This window comes from Taudactylus pleione, unplaced genomic scaffold (assembly GCF_031769625.1).
Source record: "Taudactylus pleione unplaced genomic scaffold, aTauple2 ptg000114l, whole genome shotgun sequence".
Classification (NCBI taxonomy): Eukaryota; Metazoa; Chordata; class Amphibia; order Anura; family Myobatrachidae; genus Taudactylus; species Taudactylus pleione.
In genome coordinates, this window is record NW_028284516.1 from 8,278,306 (window position 1) to 8,300,930 (window position 22,625).

General features: G+C 39.9%; 1 protein-coding gene across 1 annotated transcript in view; it reads left to right on the plus strand.

Moving 5' to 3' along the window:
• The window catches only part of CNGB3 (cyclic nucleotide gated channel subunit beta 3), a 246,521-nt gene that overhangs the window by 159,078 nt on the left and 64,818 nt on the right, over positions 1–22,625 (plus strand). The window contains exon 12 of the mRNA XM_088471523.1: positions 20,409–20,550. Within this exon, the coding sequence (XP_088327649.1) occupies positions 20,409–20,550 (142 nt within the window). The remainder of the gene's footprint in view (positions 1–20,408; positions 20,551–22,625) is intronic.

The following is a 22,625-nucleotide window of genomic DNA, read 5'->3' on the forward strand; positions in this document are numbered from 1 at the left end:
GCAAACTACCAAACGATATACCGTGCGCCGTTCGTTGTTTCTTTGCTAACTACGTATATAATGTTAACATATCGCCTGGATAATCGATAGTGCGTACACACTGCGCGATTTTAACAAAATCGTTGATGAGATTGACAGACTGAGCTGTATGTAAGAACGACCTGAAGATGCGAGTGACGACACCGTGGGAGCTCCCACAGTGCGTACACACTTAATGTTTTGAACGATTTGTCGTTATGATCTATCGGAATCTGGCAAATAGTTCAAAATATTGTCTAGTGCAGGGGGGGGCAATAAGCGACCCTCCAGCTGTTGTTGAACCACACATCCCAGCATGTCTTGCAACAGTTTTAGCATGGTCAAATAGCAAAACTGTGGCAGGGCATGCTGGAAAGTGTAGTTTACAACAGCTGGGGGGCTGCTTATTGCCCACCCCTAGTCTAGTGTGTACCCATCTTTACTTCCTGAAGGACAGATTGTTTTGCTATGACTGGCTGTATCGCACAAACCCATTTCTTTTTTAATATGGTCCTTTATGTTAAATGGCAATTAGTCTTTTGTCTTGTTTTACAGGTGTTGAACATATAACATTGTAAATTATACTAAACATATTACAATAAAGGTATTTAGTTTTTTTTGTAAATGGGAACCAGACTTAAATTGATTATAAATCTATTCCATGTGCACAGGGTGAACACCTTACTATTTGTTTTATTATATCACCAATCTCTGTTGAGATCTGCAGAACATTGTCATTGATCTGCAGTTACGCGTTTCGCTCATATCTACACTCATGACTGAAGAGGCGTAACTGGGCATATCTTTTGTACCCAGTATAGGGCTGATGCAAGTGTGCCCTGATGGTGATGAATAGCAATAGTATGGTGCATGTATCTTAATGGCCATGGGTTGATCCGCACAGTCTGTTCCCCTGGGAAAAGTGCCCTGTATTATTAAATTACAGGCTTGCAATGGGCCACAATCAGGTGGTCATGAGATTAAGTGCTCACGCCTGCATACCCTCCAAAGTGCGAGCAGAAATTATTGTTAATTGCGGCCTCAGGTTTTATAGCGAATTGATAGTGAGTCTGTACTCTGCACTAAATTCAGGGGAAGAGACCATGCGGATCGCCGCAGAGCTTACTGAATCTGACCCTTTAATGCATGGATGTGTTGTCGAATCCACGGCTGCGCAATACCGTACAACTCCCTCCCCCTAGCCTAACCCTAACCCTCCCGGGGGGGTGCTTAACCCTAAGTCCCCCCCGGGAGCCCTAAACCTAACCCTCCCCCCCCCGGGGCTGTCCGCTCGCGATCGTGATGCCGGGCGCCGGTCTCCCGGCATCGGGGAAATGCGGGCGTCTACATCTAGACGCCCGGGATTTCACCCTTGCCGGGATAAGACAGTCGGGAAGCCGGCTGCCGGTATATAGGCAATCGGCTTCCCGATTGCTTCCCGCTTGGATGACCCTGAAGATTGCCCAGAGAGCAATCAGATAAAACTAGAACTTTCATACTGTACATCAATGAGAAACAACACAATATTGTGCAGTATCTAATACTTGCTGCAGAAACAAAGACTATTTCATAAACTGAATTTATTTTATACCCTTTATTTTGTTAACATTTGCATTTTTTAAAGCATTACCATTCCTGCCAAAAAGTGTTTACAGAAACTGGAGCTAATGCAGAATTGCACGAAAGTCGGCGGCATTTGCACTCGCATTGCTTGCATGGAACTAATGGCAGATATTGCCAGCATGTTTAAAGGTATAACAACCGCACGGATGTGTAAGCAGCATTTCAGCCGTTTCGAGATCCCTGCATCGGCATCCGTACTGAGGTCGCCATAGTGACTGCTGACATTGGGGGTCATTCAGACCCACTCGCGAGCGGCAGTACGCTCGCAAGTGGGTCGATGTTCCCCCCTGCGCATGCGCACGACGGAGGGAGCTCCGTCGTGCGCATGCGCGAGACCCGGGGAGCGACGGTCTTCCCATCGCTCCGGGTCTCGCACCAAAGGGGGCGTGCTGTCGATGTTGATTGACAGCACGCCCCCTTTGGTGGGCGTGCCGGGGGCGTGCCTGCCAGACGGAGGCGTTCCCATGGGAACGCCTACCGTCTGAAGCCGGCCCCACTGACATCACTAGTGATGTCAGTGGGAGTGATTTTGGCTCTGATAGAGCCAAAATCACTCCAGGGCTTGTGGCAGGGAGACCCTACTGCAGGGTCTCCGTTGCAAGTCCGATGGTCGCGATGGTCAAGACCATCGCGACCATCTTTTTGGCCGCTCGCATTTGCTGTGGGTGGTCACCCACAGCTATGCGAGCGGCCAGGAGGCCGCTCCATTTTCATGGAGGAGGGCCCTGATTGAGAGCGAGCGCTCTGGTCAGAGCATCCGGCTCTGAATCAGGCCCATTGTCACTGTAAAAACTCCTGTAAAACCTTATCTGCAATACTGGTTGTACTCAAAATTAAGCTTCAGAAGTAAAGTGAGAGTTATAGATTATTTTATAAATTCCCCCAACTTAATAAATGTTTATTTGGAAACCAAAATGTTCAAAATAACTTCTGAAATATTTGCTGCCTGCAAGTACATAGGAGAATTCCTGCACCTCTAGCCTCTTCCTCTCTCATTATTTATGCTCAGTCTGTTACATTCTGCTCTAGCTGTTTACACATTAGCATGCCAGCCTATAATAGTATGTGTTTAATTCAGTGCCAGAGGCTCTGGAAAGGGTATCGATGTGTTGCAGAGCAACCTGGCATACTCTAGCCCACAGCTTTGTTATTTCACGTCTATTTTATGAATAAAAATGCATGTGTTCTGTATTTCCATTGCTATACAACCTGCCTATTATTATAGGATTGTTATGTTTTGACAATCATTTTGCACATTTTCCACATATGCTGCTGTATTTTTGGGCCATTTGCTCTGCTGTTATTTCCTTGGATCTTTCTGATTGTAGTTTTAGATGCAAACACTAAACAGGAAAATCAACCATCTGAAGCCTGATGGCTAAAGGGTACAAATTAAGCTATTGCTTTTACCATCATCACATGAGCTGGAAAATTGTTTGACCTTGGAGCGAGAAGGATCATCTAAGTAAAAAGGGGAAGGTTTTTAAAGGTTAGGGGGAAAAAAGTGCTAAAATATTTGTTACCAATGTTCCTGTTAGTGTGTGATAGGGATGTGTGGGAAAGGGAGCTCCTGCTTGGATTTAGAGTGGGTGTGGCTATGAGAAATATTGGGTGTGGTCAACCTACTTGGAGAGAGATACAGTGTATGGAAATAAAGTACCAACCAATCAGCTCCTAATTGTAATTTTTGAAACACAGCCTGTAAAATGACAGTTAGGAGCTAATTGATTGACACTTTATCCCCATACACTTTATCTCTCTCCAAGGCATTGTACATAGAACCCCTATAGACCCCTAAGGGCAGATGTAGCAAATCTTCTAAAGACAAAAGTGGAAAGTTGCCCATAGCAACTGAGCCAGCTTCTAACTATTATATATCCAGCACTTTCTATAACATGAGTGTTTATCAGCTGATTGGTTGTTTGGGGAAACTTCTTCACTTTTTATTTTTTACATTTTATACACAACTGTTAGCTTAGGAGCGCTTGGCACAACCTCTGTTCATGGCCAGTAGCCAATGGACAATAGGACCCACCGTGGCTCTTCTCGAAGGTCTGACCTATGACATGCGCTACTGCTTATGTGCGCCTTTACCTTGTGTCTTTCTGCATTGGTGTCCATGTTGTATGGACACGACACCCTGAACCTCTCCACCCCACAGAGCCATAGAAGCAGGTGAGTAGCGAGGGTGGTTCCAGTGGAGCATTAGCTCTGGGTGCCAAAATGGTCAGAGGGCGCCATCCAGGGTTCCGTAATTCATGGGGTGCTGCACAGTATGACGGCCGCCTGTTAGTTTTATCTCAGTTTGTTTGCTCTATATCCTAAATAAGTTACGGATCAGAGATCTGTTTCTACATTTCATGCTTCCTCAAGCTGCCCAGATTGCCTCCCCTCCAGCCCTCCCTCTGTGATCATCTTCTGTCACCTCCCCTTTCCTGTCAGACTGATTACAGTCACTTCTCACCTCTTTTATTCTCTCCCCTATCTACCCTGTGATCGTCTCTTTGCCCCTGTCCACTCCTTTCTTATTGGCTTCTGTCACCACCCCTCTCTGATCAACTCTTTGTCCCTCCCCTCTCCTTTCTTATTGGCTTCTGTCACCACCTCTCTCTCCTTTTCTCATTGGCAGGTATGAGTTTAAAAAAAGTCACTGCTTTGCTATGTAAAGTAATAAGATATTCCCAGGCATGACCACAAAATGTTAATTGAAAGATCTTTTCAAAAATACTGTATTAGGAGACCTGAAATAATGGTGGTAGACAGAACATGGTTAGTAGTACTCACATTAATATAGGTGTAATATATATTTGTGAAGTAGGAGTATAGCTGAGTAGGGAGCTTCCCATAGATGTTCCCACTCCAGTGACAGCTGCTTGGAGCAGTAATTGCAGTAATAAGCTGTGCACCCTGTGGAATCTAATTCTAGCACATTATTCTGTCAATTTAAGTTAAATGATCAGTATATATAATACAATCTGCTCTATTGACTAATAACAATGATTCTAAGGAGATAGGTGCTATACATAAATAAAGCAGTGCCAAAGCAGCTACCCCTTAATGTCACCGAAGCATTCTATTCCCCCAATGGGACCTCAATGTCCATCATGATACTGCCACTGTTTGCTGTTTTTCTCTTCATTTCAGTATTCCCCTGAAGGCAGGTCATACCCCACTGGCACAGTTGAGTACAGGGAGGGGGCGCTACGACATGCACTTTCTACGGGTTCCATTGTTCCATGCTACTCCTCTGCATAGGAAATTCCACAATGTGCCCCAATACCCTGTGCCACCACTGTTTACTAGAGGAAGCAAACCTCTACACACCAAAAGGCCATACATGCTAATACCAGCCAGCGCACCACACCACCCAGCATACCCTATATCAGGGGTTCCCAACCACAGTCCTCAAGGCACACTAACAGTCCAGGTTTTAAGGATAGCCATAGTTGAGCACAGGTGACTTAATTAGTACTAGGGATGTGCAGGCTCGGATAGGTTCGAGTTTGCACGTTGAGTTCGGATTTTTCCCTCCAAAAAAACGGAACTCAGAAAGAGGCTAAACGTCATCTTACATGGACGAACATCATCATTCCTGGACTTTCGTCCAGGAATGATGATGTTCGTCCATGTAAGATGACGTTTAGCCTCATTCTGAGTTCCGTTTTTTTTTAGGGAAAAATCCGAACTCAACGTGCAAACTCGAACCTATCCGAGCCTGCACATCCCTAATTAGTACCTTAGTTTTTTTTATTTAACCATCTGTGCCTAAGCATGGATATCACTAAAACCAGGACTGTTAGTGTGCCTTGAGGACCGAGGTTGGGAATCACTGCCCTATATGCTCAAGGCTGTATCTGGCACAGTATCTGCAACCTGTACCTGTGTTAAACCCTGTGTGTACGCCAACTGTTTCTACTTCCGACTGATTAAGTTATTTGTATGGACTAACCTCGCACATCCACTGCACATCCAGCAGCAGCACCCTGCTAATAGGTTCTGAGCCCCAGGTGCTATTACTGCTAATAACATCTGGGTCAAAGTGACTCCTATTCTTCTACCCAGCAGTATCTGTACACCATTTTCATACACCACAACAATCACCATTATTGTACTGAGCTAATATTGTCCTATCCATGTTAATTGGTACATGGATCATCATATTTTGGGTCTAGACATATAGGTATACTTCTAGACTACAATTATTATAATGTACATACCCTTGTAATGTAGTTATAAACCTTGGATGACAAATGAGATGAGCAGCAAAACTGATTTGGGGTTTCCGAGTAAAACCGAATCCTGATTTGGGACTTCCTGCCAAGTTCATTTCTCAAAACAAGGCAAAACGTAATTTTCCCAGAAATGTTGCATTTCGCGTATTTTGGATTGCATATAAGAGACCCTGATGGTGTGGGCTGTAGGTATGCTGCAATACTATTATACTAATCACCATTAGAGAGAGTAGTAGGTAGATGAAGCAGGTGGGAAGGGTGTAAAGGACTGCAGGTTGGTTTGTTTAATGCAATTATTTCACGTATTTCACTAGTAGCAACTGCAGTCTGCAAACAGGCTATTTTACTGTGGGTTTGCTTGTCATACACTAGTATCAACTACAATCTGCAAACAGGCTCTTGCTTATGTTGGTTAGGGAACTTGAAACGATATGCATAATTGTTTTTTCACGAGAATACGTATCTACATTGCAGTAAACATTGTGTGTGAGGGCAGAGACAGTATGATTTCAAGCTTAGTTGACCAAAAATTACTGAGCTGTGTCTGAGTGAAATGCACCCCAAAGAAGACATCTTTTCCTGTTTAAAAAAAAAAAAGTTTTTTACAATTCAATTTATTTCAAAAAGGACTGTGTTTTTGAGAGGAAGCATATATTACTGTACTTACTGGATGTTGTGTCACCATCAGCTGCACCCCAAAATAATAAAAGTAGAAAATTTTTTAATTTTTTTGTGGTTTAAAAACAACTCAAGTATTTTATAATTCAAATTACAGTAGCTATTTAAAGAAAAGTTTATGGGCCAAATGTAATAGGGTGAGAGTTTAGGAAATGTGAGAGTTTAGCAATAAACTCTCACACGATTACATTGATCGAGTTGTATTTTCAAAATGGGAAAAACATCTGGATGAGAGTTTAAATTGTGAGAGTTTTTTGAGTCTACAAACATGCGAGTTTGCATGTTCTCAGACTCTATTACGTTGGCAGAGTTTAAAAAGTGTGAGAGTCTAAACTCTCTCCCTATTACATTTGGCCCTATGTGTGTTTGAGATGGAGCATATATTACTGTACTTTTACTGAGTGTTTTGGCCCCAAATCAAACTTATAGTACTAATACAAAACAAAATTCTGGCAGTATGAAGACATGGTAACAAGTCTCCACCCGATTATCACACCTATGCTACCGTATGATGAAGATGAATAGGGATGCCGGCAGTTTGAATAAATGAAAATTATAGAAAGGGAAGAGACTGCGCTGTAACTAAATCAAAATACATTAAGAGAAGGGGCTGCTAAATAAGGTGCAGGCCACCCACCTGCTTGGTTTAGATTGTAGAGACAAAGATACATTTATTCAGCACTCACCCAAGTGTGACACAATCAAATTTGACAATATTAAAGTCAATAATTGTCTGACTGAAGTAAATATGAAAATATTTATTCAATAAAATATACTGTATTCATAAAAAGTATCAATTGAAACAGAGATTACAACCAATTGGTTAGGACATACATGGTAAAGAATTATGGCTATAACAACTTTTGAAGTAACAGCTTCAAATTAGCTAAATTACCTGTATATAACACCTTTCAGGTGTACTTGTGCTAGCAGGCAGATGTATATGATAGTGATGTAAATAGATTGCCTAATACCGGTATACAACATTAATTGGACACAGAGTAAAAAACAAAACACACAATGTAAATATAACACAGATTCTTTAAACTTCGGTTACAAGAATGGGAGATAGAATTCTAACCCCTCTATTTGCGAGGTATCGTTTCTCTAGGTAATCTCTATGTTTCAATTGATACTTTTTATGAATATAGTATCTTTTATTCAATAAATGGAAATTATTATGGCGAATAAAGAAGTTAGTGCAAAGTTCAGTTGTACTATCTGATGATAAACATAGTTCCCAGATTCCCATAACAGAAATTATAGTGCTTGGCAAGTGTTTCATAGACTAGATGTAATACAATATTCACAAATCATACACAGGTGAATATCCATAACAGACGATGTTGCAGAGGCGATGTGCAGTTTTCACACCATGTAAACAATAACATATACCACAAGAGCAAGTCTATTCCATTTGTTCCATTGTATCACTTCTTATAAGCGGAAGATGGAGTGCAGTATTTCTATCTGTTAATAATATAACCATCCAAGATCATACATGTCTACCAAATTCCATATAGGTAATGGTAATACTTTGTAAATATCACATAGATTTGATATAATCTAATACTTATACTTATAGACTCCTGCGCAGATGAATATACCAGTAAATGATTTTATATAAGTGCAAATATATATGTATCAAATCAATACATCTGTCACAACTCTCGGGTAGGTTGTGGATGCAACCCGTATTTAGGGAATTGACCTGACCTATACCTGAGGCGCGGAGTCTAATGTGCCGGCGGTTTTCACCAGGGTCCCTTGCAAGAAGGTATGGACTTGGCTGCGTCCGGCACACAGGTCGCGGCCCCAGGAGAGGTTCCCCTATACAGGTGCTGGGAAATTCTGGATGGAGCATAGAGAATATTCAGCGTAGTCGACAAGTCAGGTCAGGACCAAACAGATAATATGGTACCAGGGAGTAGACGAAAAGCAGGTCACAGGGAATAGCTGAGGTCAGAACCAGATATAAACACAGTACCAAGGATCAGGCAAAATCGGAGTCACAGGTAAGCCAAAGGTCGGGAACGTTAGAGGATATACACTGGAACGCTGGAGTAAGGTAATGGAGCCTATACTCTGGCACTGGAGCAATCCCAGGAACTTCCTTAAATAGGTCAGGGTCCAACCAGCCTCAATCAGCACCACGTACTTCCTGCGCCTGTCCCTTTAAATCTACAGCAGAGCAGTGTGCGCGGCCCTATGGGACCCATGTCTGCCTCCACACAGAGCCAAAGGGGGAGAGACAGCGGCAAGCCGCCAGGGGAGTGTGTCAATGGGGGAGAGACGGCAGCGGACAGCGGGCGCCGGGGACACACTGCCCACTGCCCACACTCCAGCGCCGCCGGACCCAGTAAGTGACAGCTGTTTTCCGGCATGCTGGGACAACATAATTTCTATGAGAATCAATAAGCATGAACAGTAGTATTTTCCATAGAGATAGACATGTAGTCTAGACATGTAGTTCTCCCTTCATGTATACAATATGATCTACAGTACTGCAAAAGAGGATCGATTCCAGCTCTATTAGTTTTGTCAAGAAAAGATAGAAGGAAGCACACATACAGCATGAATCTGGTTTCTACTTTCTTGGCTGTTTGTCATGTGACCTTGGACAACCAAGATGAGAGTGCCAGTATGATTCACGCTAATACTGTATGTACATACTACACCTTCTTTTGGTTGGGATCCTACTAGGGAATTCTTAGTCCTCTTACCAATGAGAGTGCAGTGGAAAAAAAAAAGAAATATAATCGTAAGGGTAGTGAAGGTAAACACTTGGGTTTGCAGTGTACAAATATAAAGCTGCAGTAATATATAGTTATTTAAAATCAAAATTTTTGGATCAACTCAATAGATTGATCTACAAACCCACTGCCAAACAAAAACTAATTCATGTATGAATATTTGCACAATAGCATACCTCCCAACATTTCAACATGTCAAGGAGGGACAGATCGCGCACCTCCGGCGCGCGAGACCAATAAGGGGGCTTATGTAAAAAGGGGCGGAGCCTATGGAAAACAGAGAAAACTGGACTGTCCCGCTGGATGCGGGACAGTTGGGAGGTATGCAATAGACAGTGCAGTAAGAAAACTTGTGTGACGGAAGTATCCTGTCTGTGTGCTAATATGCATCTGTTGTTCACACTCGTACCTTAGCATTTCCGGCTGCGGGGTCTATTTCCAGTCCGCAAGTATGTAAGCTGTTTGTGCCTTACACTCTGTTACCTTAAAAAAAGGCCTCAATGGAGGTAGAAACTCGTTGGTCAGTGAGTGTAAGTGTTTGATCATTTATTTTCCAGTTAGCGGCAGTGTACCAGTGATCCTATTAGCGTCTTGCCGGCGGAACGTTCTGCAGGTCACTTGTTCTGTGATTTCATCTACCACTGTACCACTTACTGGGTGGATATTGATTATATATACCCTATTGTTTATGAATACATTTATTTACATGTATTCTTTGAGGGCACTATATTGATTAAGAGGACCATCGTTCCGGAGGGTTACTGGCATATACCCCAAATAAACCGCTATGTGCATTATAAAGCTAGAACCACTGTGAGTGTGACTTCATTTGATCACGTGTGGGGTGGAGATCTAATGCTGAGCTCACTTAGTGGAGGAGAGTGTACACAGAGAACGAAACCTTTATTTATATGCTTCTGCTTTCCTACCTCCGTGTGAGTATGGTACGATACCATTATCTTACATAAACTAGTGGGAAGATTGTGCCTCAACATTACACAATACATGTTCATGTTAGGATTGTCACCAAGGGTGCTTTCCATCGGTAATCTAAACGTACTATACTATATATCATTGTTTTACCTCCTATTTCCGAGCACCTGAGATAGGTAAAACGAGAAGGTTAGACATATTATTCATTGTGTGGATTCATCTTGGAGAGAGATAAAGTACCAACCAATCATCTTCTAAGACTGGGTACACACTAGACGATATGTCGTCCAATCCGGCGGATCGGACCGACATATTGGGCACATCATCTAGTGTGTACCCATTATGTCGCTTACATGAAGGCCCACGGGGGAGAAGTCGTTAATGAGAGCCATGTTGCCAAATGCAGCATGGCCCCCACTGTCGAGTCATAGCTGCCCGCTTCGGCAAGTGCTCTTGCCGATGCAGGCTCCCTCGCCGGGTCCCATCGCTGCTGATGTCGGGCTGGGTACACATCGTCTAGTGCAGTGGTTCTCAAATTTGGTCCCCAGGACCCCACACAGATCACGTTTTCCATGTCACCCAGCATGTGCACAGATGTATTCATTATTCACTGAAACATTTTAAAAGATCCAGAGCTAATTATTTCACTTGTGATTCTGTGGAGGAGACATGGAAAACATGCACTGTTTGGGGTCCTGAGGACTGAGTTGAGAACCTGTGGTCTAGTGTGTTAAGTTAACTATCATTTTTCAAGCACAACCTATAAAATGGCAATTAGAAACTGATTGGTTGGTACTTTGGGGGAGATATATCAAGCCTTGGAGAGAGATAAAGTGGATATAGAATAACAACGAATCAGCTCCTAACAGTAATTTTTCAAGTACAGCCTGTAAAATGGCAGTTAGGAGCTGATTGGTTGGTATGTTATCTCTCTCCACTTTATCTCTGTCCAAGGCTTGATAAATCTCCCCAATAGTTTTTACGTCTCAGCCTTCCAGTTGGTGCTGTGCCTTTGCCTAAACACCCTAAAGACACTGAATTCTCAGTGTTAATAGATCTATGTGAGCTAGATTCAGCAATAAAATGAAAGAACTACCTTTAACTGATTGAAGTTTTATTTGTAGACCTTGCACTCTCATAACCATTCTGCATGCACCATATTGTTGCCCTTTTAATACCTTTATACTCTTTCTAATGTTACTTGAGGCCACTGGTATAAGGTCAGATGGTCGACAGTAGCCATATCAATATTCATAATGTCAACGTGATTCAACATGTTGACAGGAACTATGTCGACATCCTCAGAAGGATATCCTCACAATATCAACATCTGTAATGTCGCCATGTCAAATATCAACATTCTGAGGATGCAGACGGTTAGGGTTAGGCGTCATCGGGAGGGTTAAGGTTACGCTGCTAGGGGGAGGTTAGGTTTAGGCACTAGGGTTAGGGGTTAAGGATAGGGGGTAGAATACTCACCTGAACATCGTTGCTGAGACATTGCCACCAGAACTGCTCTGCACGTGACCACAGGGACCCGGAATAAGACACTGGAGCCACTGCTGCCACTGGGAGAAGGTAAGACACTACTAGAATACCAGGGATGGTTTGTCGACAGTTCATCATGTTAACATGTCATCTGTGTAGACATGATGAATGTAGACATGGTCACTGTTGACATGCTAAGCATGAAAATCAATACAGTTCCAGTGTGCCCATAGGCATTTGCTTCTGCAGACAGGTGTAGTGCCGACAAGGCTGTGTCTATTTTACACAGCCTGTTCTCTTCACTTTCACTCACTGCAAAAGAACACAAAGGGGTCAATGGAGAATCCTTCACTAACCCCTCTCAGAGCTCATGAGCAATCACTGAGTATCCCCGCTATATAAATGCACTTGCATTTGACTGACAATGTTGTGGCACTTCTCTAATGCCTTTGGGTAACCATCCTTGATCATATGATGTTTCGTTCTTTATTAGATCAGTGATAGGGGCATTCTCAGATGCTGATTGGCAGAACTCACTAGATTGGCTCCTCTCTAGACCTAAAGCTATTCCCTCATTTATAGATTTGTGAGGAGGGACCTTGATCATAATTTGGTCAGTCGGGACATGAGACAATGGCTGACACAATTCCCCACTCTCACTATCTCCAATCTAGTTCATGGCCTATCTAAATCTTACCTATAACAAATTCTTTCTTAATGTGTTTCATAAAATTTACCTATCTCCATACAGACAATTTAGGATCGGCCATACAAACTCCCATAATTGTCCTTGGTGTGGTCAAGGGGAGGAGAACCTTTATCACTGCCTATGGGCTTCAGGGACTCTGGAGGTGGGTGAAACAAGAGGCTGAAGCTCACTTTGTCAGTTATGTTTAGTTTACTCCGGAATGGACCATTTTTGGTATTTTCCCTAGAGAGCAGAGAATCGCCAAGGGTAGGAAAAAACTTTTATTGGCATTGAGTGAGGCAGCATAAAAAGACCATATTACAGGAATGGATACATCCTACTCTGGTAAATTTTCATTTACAGTATATGGAGAGAAACTCCACTTCATATTTCGAATGGACTGGGTGGAAAATATATTTTTACAAAGAGAAGAGGACGTCGCATAATTTTTTGACATGTAAGAAAGTTATATCTGCACTTTACCCATCTCCACACAGACTCAGATCCACCACAGTCTTCGCATGACTACTTGGTATGACCCGTTCTCTTCTTAATGATCCCCAAAGTATTGTGCCTGATGTGTGAGTGCAGGGACCTCTTCTTTTGTACAAATCATTCATTGATTCTGGACTCAGTCATGTTCATTCATTTTATACCTGAAAGCTTTACCATTTAATTGGTTCTCAATGTTCTGCAAATGTACTCTGCAATCACTGTTTCTAACATTATATACTTATTATCGCATTCACTCTAATTTACGATATGTACATTGTGCCCTCCATTGTTTTTGTATGATGCTAATGCTTCAATAATAATATATTTTAAAAAATGAAAAGTAGATGGAACAAGCTTAGACTACTATCAATATTTTTTTCCAAACCCTGGTCAGTGTGCAGGGCATTAGCAATAATTTTATTACTAAAAATACTCTTCTTTTTTAAAATTAATATAAAAATCCCTATTCTGATAACATTACCTGAATTGTGTTTAATCAGATGGAAGTATGATACAAAGTTTGTTAACAATACAGTATCTTTAAATCTGTGTTTCAGGAACATGTACTTTAGTTTATTTTATCTTTTGGAGTATGATAGAATAAACCATATGAATATTTTAACCTAAGTAATTGTAATGACTATTGGCTAACTTCACTTTACTAATATTAACTATTTTTGCAGTATTTCTTTTATTAAAAAGTTTTTATTAGGTTTTGCGGCACATGTTCACCATCGGAATATACCATGTTTTTGTCAAAGACAGGGGTATTTTCTATTGATATGCATTTCGGAAAAACTTGGTATATTCCAACTTAGCAACATGTGCCATGATGCATACTGTAGTTCAATATAGGGATTCCAGATGAGTTGAACATCATTCGTCCGTAATTGCTCCTGTGTTGCTGGCACAGCACTAAATGTATTGTACGCAGTTCTATAGCTGGAAATCCCCTATTAGTGCGCTTGTAATTATAGCCATTATCATTTTTATGTTATTTGTTTTTCTTATGTTGTCAGGAGGTGAAGTGCACTGGAGAGTATGTAATGAATGATCTAGAGCTACCTCAAAATTACTTCTGTGCATTCCCAAAAAGCCAACCTCATACATATGTTTGCTCGCATCTGACACTTGTACCTACTTATAACTGGAGAGTCGAGACCAGGGGGCCTATTCATGATGTTAATTATCGGGGTCCGAACGGACCCCAATAATTAACTTTCTAACTCTCCGCGGCTACCGGAGCAATTCATCATTCAATATACTAATGGTTTTTCTGTTCTGCTCAGCTGCTAGCGCTATTTCTGAGAGTTCTTATCGCTCTGCCATATGTTCCTATTGCAGCGATAAGTGCCTCAGATGTTATCAAAATATGTTTTACACTTACCTAGTCCTGCATCTCCAGCTCCGCATCGCGTCCCCCCGGCTGCCGGTAACTCCTTTCTTCTGTCTTCATTGGGGCATTTTAATATTGTGGTATCATTATACCTTTTGCATGTTGTATGTATTTGTTTATTATTTCGCCTTTAGTTTTGTATTTGTATGTCAATTGTGATACATGTTTTTTATATTTATATGTTATTTGTATATCTAAATATACAGGTGGATCCGCTCAACCTTAGAATATCCTACCCTAGATAACAGTACATTACACCTTTATTAACTAATATCACATTAGAAGGCTGTGGTGGGCTCATCCTATGTATTATTTTTTCACTGGTTCCGGTGGATTACTGAGGGACTACTTCACTAGACATACCATATGTATGTTTCCTGTGATCATTGAAATATTGCATCTTAATATGTGTACTAGGTAGGGTGGTACTTTGATGAATTATCTATTCCAATTGTGCATATATTTATAACTATACCCCCAGCACCATATGCATGGTTTCTGTGATTAGTGAAGTATCGCATGTGTACTATTTAGGGTGGCATTTCGATGAATTGTCGATTTCAATTGTGTATATCATTAGCAAATATTTATAACTATACTTCCAGTACTGTCAAATAGACCTGGATATAGTGGATCACTGTTAATAGATATAGTGTATCATACACTATTAATGTTCTTATTTGTCTATGCTGTCTTTGTATAATAAGTTGATTTCGAGTGTCTATGTTTCATTTTAAGAATTTAATAAACTTTAGTTTTAATATCAACATCAATACATCTATTTCAGATATATTAAATGGGTAAATATATGGTGGTCTGTCTGCTAATTGAGACATTAATGTAAATTTCACATATGATCATGATCTCACTTAGATGTAATCAGTTTGTCCTATTTTTCCAATACTAATTTTGTAGCCATCAATACAGCACAGGAGTGTGCCCTGATAGGAGTCTTTTCTTTTTTTTCTCTCCTCTTCTAAACCTTCATTGGTGCACCGCCTGCAGGAAGTCCGTACTGTCTGTTATTACCTACTGTCAAAAAAGTTGGGTTTGAATTTAAAAAAAAAAATAGTGCTGCTTTTTTTTTGTGCTTATCTCTCAGATGCCGGAGGTCATGCATGCGTATAACTATGCAGCCGACGGTAAGGAGGGGGCAGAAACCGCTGGAGGGTGAACTTAACGTTCACCCTTACTGTCAGCCGGTTTCTTAGTAAACATTGCGGTAGTCGGCTCCTGCTTCGCAGAGCTAGCAGACCAAACAGGAGCAGCATTAACTCCATGGTATGAGGAGTTTTAGTAAATAGACCCCCATGTCTCTTAGCAGGAATGGATTGTGCATTTACTTACCTGTACCGCCTATTTGGATCTGAATCTTTGTGTGGAATAATCTCCATGGTGCTGGTAAATTTACTTTTGCAAAGATGCTTTGCTATTTCTTGTTCCTCTTAATCATCATTCAGAAAAGATCCCTAAAAAAAGTGCACTCTTGGTGGAGAGTTGGAAAACTATTTATCTGCTCTGATATAATGGACAACTTGTCCTCTTCAGACATTGTTAGATGTTTGGAACCATCTGTTACAAAGTTGTTTCCTATTAGTGTAGAGATTCAGACTGTACAGAATAAATACTCATCAATTTATTTGAGCTCAATATATATTAGTGTATCACTGGCATGTTACTGCTATTGTATGTTTTTATGATTTATATCATTTTGTTATATTTTAATATTTCGCATAGTTTGTTGGGTAGCACCAGTTTATTAAATTTTAATTTAGTTTAATTGTTTAATTACATCTATGGTATTGCTTGAATTAGTTTGGTTTTACCTTTAAGTTATGTACTATTTACTTTGTTTATTTACCGTTTGAGAGAGAGAAGACTCCCTCTAGCAGCGACCGAGTACACCAAGAATACTTATCGCCAATATTTTCTTAGGGATACTAGACCGGATTTAGACTTCCTCTGGAGTCTTGGTAGTGTGAGAGATCACACCACTCTCTAGTATTGGAAGGTTATTCTCTAACAATAGAAGAACCCCTTCTGGAATTGACAGCTCTAAGTTGGATACTATCAGTTTACTCTCTAGTAACCTGGCAGCTCTCTCTGTTAGACTGGCATCCCTCTCTTCTAGACTAGAAGCTCTCTCTATTAGACTGGCAACTCTCCTCAAAATTTGTACACCCTTTAATATGGTGGAACTCCCTCTTAGGTACTACTCTCTCATTGGCTTAACTCTTAGGTACTACTCTCCTATTGGTAGCAGGGCTTACAGGCAGGCTCACTTGCTCTGGCTTCACTGCCTCTCCTTCACCAGCAGCGCTGACTGTCAGCGGTCTGAAAAAAAAAATCCCCCTTTCAAATGATGTGGTTCCTTATTGGTCATAATAAGGTTATCACCTCCATAGCAAAAATACACACTTGGGGGTTCCCTAGTTTGAAAGTAGTTATTATTACCAGACAATAAGACCACATACTACAGAAAGCATATGATTGTAAGCTTGAGAGCAGGGCCCTCTTACCTCTATGTTTGTCTGTTATTACACAGTTTTGTTCTTTTAATGTTGTTTCTAATTGTAAAGTGCAACAGAATTTGGTGCGCTATATAACAAAATGTTAATAATAATAATAATAATATGATGCTTTAAATTTTCTAATTTTGAAAATAGCACAATCTTTCGGGCTTCATATTATTCCTACACATTTTATGTATTTCTTTCAGAGTACTAAAAATTAAGTTTGGCAGTCAATCTATGGTTACATCAATGTAAATTTCAGTGCAAAGTAATATACCTCTGTTTCTGATTTCCAGTGTATATTTTTGATTCGAAAAAGCACAGCTATAGTAAATGCCAGTAATGACTACAATGGCAAGACACACACTTAACGCATTTCACTACACAGACTCTTCTGCATTTTTTATTGAGAGGAGCTTATGTGGAGGATAAAAAACTGGATTCAGTTATATATCCCTCGGTGGCGTCTTCTGGCCGGTTTCACACTACACGGGTTATATATATATGCTTTTAAATCTATGGGCCATAATCAATTTAAGGCCAAAAGTCCCGTACTTTTCGCATGCAGTACTTTTCGACCACTTGGCTGGTTTTCAATGCGGAAAAGTAGCGTGCGCGTGCCCACTTTCCGCCATATTCAATTAGATATCGGCGAAAACGTGAGCTGGCGAAACTGTAGTATGCAAAAATTACTGTCAGATATGGGGAAATGAGCCTGACACCCCTCAAAAGATGCACTGACATTGGGGATCACTCTAGATACCCCCGAATAGCCCTGCTGAAGGTATTTGGGGTACTTATATGCTCTCAATAGCTTCTATTTTGTGTCTTTGCAGAAGTGATGAAGAATAGCATTTACAAGGTTTTATTGTTCAAAATAAGTAGTCCCAACAAAATTGGGGTACATGAAAATGGGTGCTAGCTTATTTTTAAGTTGCTAAAGTGAACTTTTAAATTTCGTAAAAAATGCACCTCCCACAAGCACCTGCAAACTTAAAAACACCTGGGGCATACTTGGAGATCCCCCTGGAGTCTATTTTGCTAGTTTTTAAGTTTGTTCCCCAACTTTTAACTTTTTCACCCCCAAAATAAAAGTACTTTTAGGGGGTGATCTAAGGACTTTTTAAAACTTATTTTGACGCAGATTACCTTCGGGAGACTGTCAAAAGGGTGCAGGGTGGTTCCCGTAGCTTTGAACCCCAAAACCCCAATTCTGCAGGTTTTTTCGACACCTATTCATAGGCGAATCTTTTTCGCAGGTCCCATTGCATTGAGTTTCCGCACCGGCGAAAAGAATTTGGAATTGAATACGGAGGAAACTTTTCGCATGGCGAAATGACGTCACTCGCGATACTTTTCCGCAGAAACTGACATCGCGGCTAATTTAATACGGCCCTATATCGGCACCATCTGGCTGTGACTGCCCATATGTATATAGGTCATTTGTTTCTGATGCACTTTATATGATGTTAAATGTTTTTATGTTATTTCAATTGAGTCCAGATTTTATCCACCACATATGCTGATTTTAATGTGTCTGGGATAAGAATATTTAAATCTGTAAGGGATACTGACATGTTCCCCAAAGAAACCTTTTGAGGAACAACTACATATTTTCTATTGTGAGTATAGTTACGCATTATATATTTTGGATTGATAAGAGATAACATTGTACGCCCCTGCTTGTCACACACGTGGTATACAGGTTGAGTCTCCCATATCCAAAATGCTTGGGACCAAGGGTATTTTGGATATCGGAATATTCTGTATTTTGGAATAATTGCATACCATATTAAAATGTCTTAGGAATTTAGCCCAAATCTAAACACATAATGCATTTATGAATCATATACACCATATATCCACAGCCTGAATGTAATTTTATACAATATTTTCAATAATTTTGTGGCTCAAACAAAGTTTGTGTACATACATGAAATTCATTTATGTTTCATATACACCTCATACACACAGCCTATAGGTCATTTTATACTTTATTTTTAATAATTGTGTGCCTTAATAAAGTTTGTGTACATTTACCCATCAAAAATCAAAAGTTTCACTATCTCAGTCATGCTAAAAATATTCCGTATTTCGGAATATTTGGATATGGGAGACTCAACCAGTATAAGAAACCGTTATATATGTCATCAGCTGCATTACCGTGTGAGTTGGGTATGCGTTTTTCTGATGTGTGGGAAATAATACGTTGATATCTTAAGAAATTTGTGACCACTTGAAGAAATGTGCTGATTCATCCCAGAACTTATTACACTATGAGGTAAGTTTACTAAAGTACAGGTTTTTAGAAGTGGAGATGTTGCCCATAGCTACCAATCAGATCTAGCTATTACTGTGTCTTCTAGAATGCACTATTTTACATGTTAAGTAGACTCTGATTGGTTGCTATGGGCAACATCTCCACTTCTAAAAACTCTCACTTTAGTACATTTACCCCTATGAGTCTTTGTTTTTTTGTTTTCTCTTGCCTCCTCTACATGAGTTCATTTCTATGGAATAAGAATACTTCATACAAAAAAAAACAACAACTTTCATTCAACATCAATTACCACATTTTTTCTGGACTGAGTATTATAATTTTTTATATTTCATATATCGCATATATCAGTGTGCGACACTTAACTGAGCGCCAAAACCTGTCTTTTTTTGGATATAAGATAATATATAGTATATGAGTGGTAGCTAAACCAAAAGAGTGCTAATAAGTGTAGTGTATTCATTTTTCTCACCACTAATAGAGCTGGATCCCACATCAAGGCTGTAAGCTGAGTGGTTTTCCAGTAGAGTAGGGGGTGGAGTAGTGTTCCATAGAATCCACTAGTAGCATTAGAACTGTCTGTTTATACATGTAATGGTTAGCACTGTCTCACAGGTCGCTGGTTTTTATTTCCACTACGGCCCTAACTGTGTGGAGTTTGTATATTCTCCCTGTGCTTGCATGGGTTTCCTCCGGGTGCTCCGGTTTCCTCCCACTTCAGTGGCTCCCAATAAAAAATTAACCCTAATGTGTAAGTATGTGCGTGTACATGTGGTAGGTAATATATAGATTCTAAGCTCCACTGGGGCAGGGACTAACGTAAAGCTCTCCAGAATATGTGTGCGCAATATAAATAATTGGTAATATATATATATCTGTGTGTGTGTGTATATATATATATATATATATATATATATATATGTTGCACTCTACTTCTGTAGAAAAAAACAATAATAAAAAAAATACATACATATATATATATATAGATATATAAAATCCAATAATCCAGCACTCTTAGCAAACATGTTAACTTGGCTCGGTGCCACCACACTTTTCAGTACTCACTATATCCCATGTCTTCAGGATATATATATTTTATATATATATATATATATATCTCCACACTTAATGGATTTAATTAACTGTTGGTTTTAATGACAGTATGAACAATTTTTTTAATACAACAGGATGGACAGAGAATAGAATATGCTCATCCAACAGACTGCCATACTTTTTTGTAACAAATGTATTATTAATATCTTTTTGCAAGTGCCATGTCAAAATATTAATAAACCTCCTTGTTTTATCTACAGGTATCTGAGATGTTACTACTTTGCAGTACGCACTTTGATCACAATAGGTGGCCTTGCTGAACCTCAAACATTATTTGAGATACTTTTCCAGCTGCTAAATTATTTCTCCGGTGTCTTTGTCTTTTCGAGTTTAATTGGACAGGTAACAAAAAAAAACGCATTCGAAGGTCACCATCATTTTGAAAGTAGTACTATAGGTGAATTGGTTATTTACAGTGTGGAATTTTCGCAGGGTGATGCAATGGAATTGAGGTAAAATGTTTAAAGTATGAAATGTATAAGGCATAAAGAATTGAATTTTGGTTGCTATGTGTTTTTATTACTTTTTGCTTCCTCCAGGATTGAACTGACAAAGAGTCAGTATTTAGGATAGCAAAAGAAAAAAAAATCTCAAATTCAACTGAATTTAAGAAGCCATTTTGAAATATGATACACAAAGAATTACTATTATGGATTGTTGAGATTGTAGGATTGGAATATCATGGATTCTTTCTGAATATGAGATAATAACATTGTTGCTATATAAATGATAATTATACAGCAAAATGGAGAGTGTAACTCCTTATATTTGAATACTGATCCTCATGATATCTGTGTGCATTGTGTTATTTGAATCACTGTCTAGAGTCATATTTGTATTTGTGTTAATAACAGTTAATGAGAAAAAAAAATAAAACACATTAAAAAACCTGTTTAATAGTACTTAGATTGAATTTTCTTGCCTGTGTGCTATTATATTAATCAGGCGTGATGGGAGATAGATTTTTGTGTCGCAATACCAAATACATTCATTTGTATTACAAATCAAAATTCTAAAAATTATAGGGAAAGTTGTGAGATGATACTCACAACATAGATAATAATTTATGTTATAATGAAATTTTAATTATTTATTTAGATAAAATTTGCCTTTTTTAATATACTAATACTTTTTAATGTTTTGGAGTTCATTTACTGCAATCACTTAAAAATAATGTGCCTCAAAATGGACCACGTGATTTTAGTGCCGTAGATGTGTTGGCAAACTGTGATCAGAAAAACATGTCTAATAATTATAAAAGGTATAAATGGAATAATGCAATTGTTTACATTATTAGGATATTAGACGTTAAAAATAACAAAACAATATCATCCATAAAAATGTCAATAGTAGATGTCCACTACGAGTGTGTCATACCCTTCAAAAACAGCTCAAATGTAAAGTTAGTAATGTACCGTATAAACTATTATAGTGACTTTATTATAAATGGTGATGGACTTGAGAAAAAAGCGTATTATTGTATTTTCCAAAGACTTGACCAATATGAAGTTTATAGACTTAAATCTGTGGGCTATTCCAGGCTAAAAAGAAGAATGAGGGAAATAGATTGGTAATTTATGTGACATTCACAAGAAAACATTTGTGGAAATTAGAATCATTAAGACCAGCGGCGGCTCCTTTCCTGTCTGGTTGGGGGGTCTGCACGACATAGGCTGCAGACTATGCAGCCCTCTTCTCCCTCTTGCCATCCCGGTGATTGACAGCTAATGTCACTGGGAGGCGGGGTTTAATCAGATGGCAGTGAGGGGGCATGGCTTAAGTCAGGTGCTGTTAGCAAACTGGCTGGCTTCTAAGGACTGTATCAGCATCAGCCCCTAGAAGCCAGATAGGGCTGCCGTAATAGCAGGGGAGGTGCTTTCCATTGGAAGCACTCTCTCTGCTATTGCAGTCCGGACTGGCAGTCCCAGGGGGAGAAAACACCACCTCCCCATGGGGCTGTCTGTCTGTCTGTGATCAGCAGGGAGTGCTTCCTATGAGAAGCCTCTACCACTGCTAGACATTCCCTGCGGGTGGCAGATTTTACTGGGGAGCTGCAGTCCCGCGGCCCCTAGGTAAAATCTGCCACTGATTAAGATTGATTCCGAATCCTGATGGATCTCTGTTCTCGGATGCAATTGGGGAGTTTATGAATACAGCGCATGCGCAGATGTGAATTTACACCCTTTTGTGTATCTCCATCCAAGGGCCATATTCAATTAGATGCAAAAAGCCATTTTCCGTGACAAAGTATCGCGGATGACGTCATTTCACCAGGCGGAAACTTTTCGCCATATTGAATTCCAAATAGTTTTTGCGTATGCGAAAACGCTATGCAATGTAATAGGCAAAAAAAAATTGCCTATGAATAGGTGCTGAAAAAAAGTGCGGAATGGTGGTTTTGGGGTGCAAACATCGGG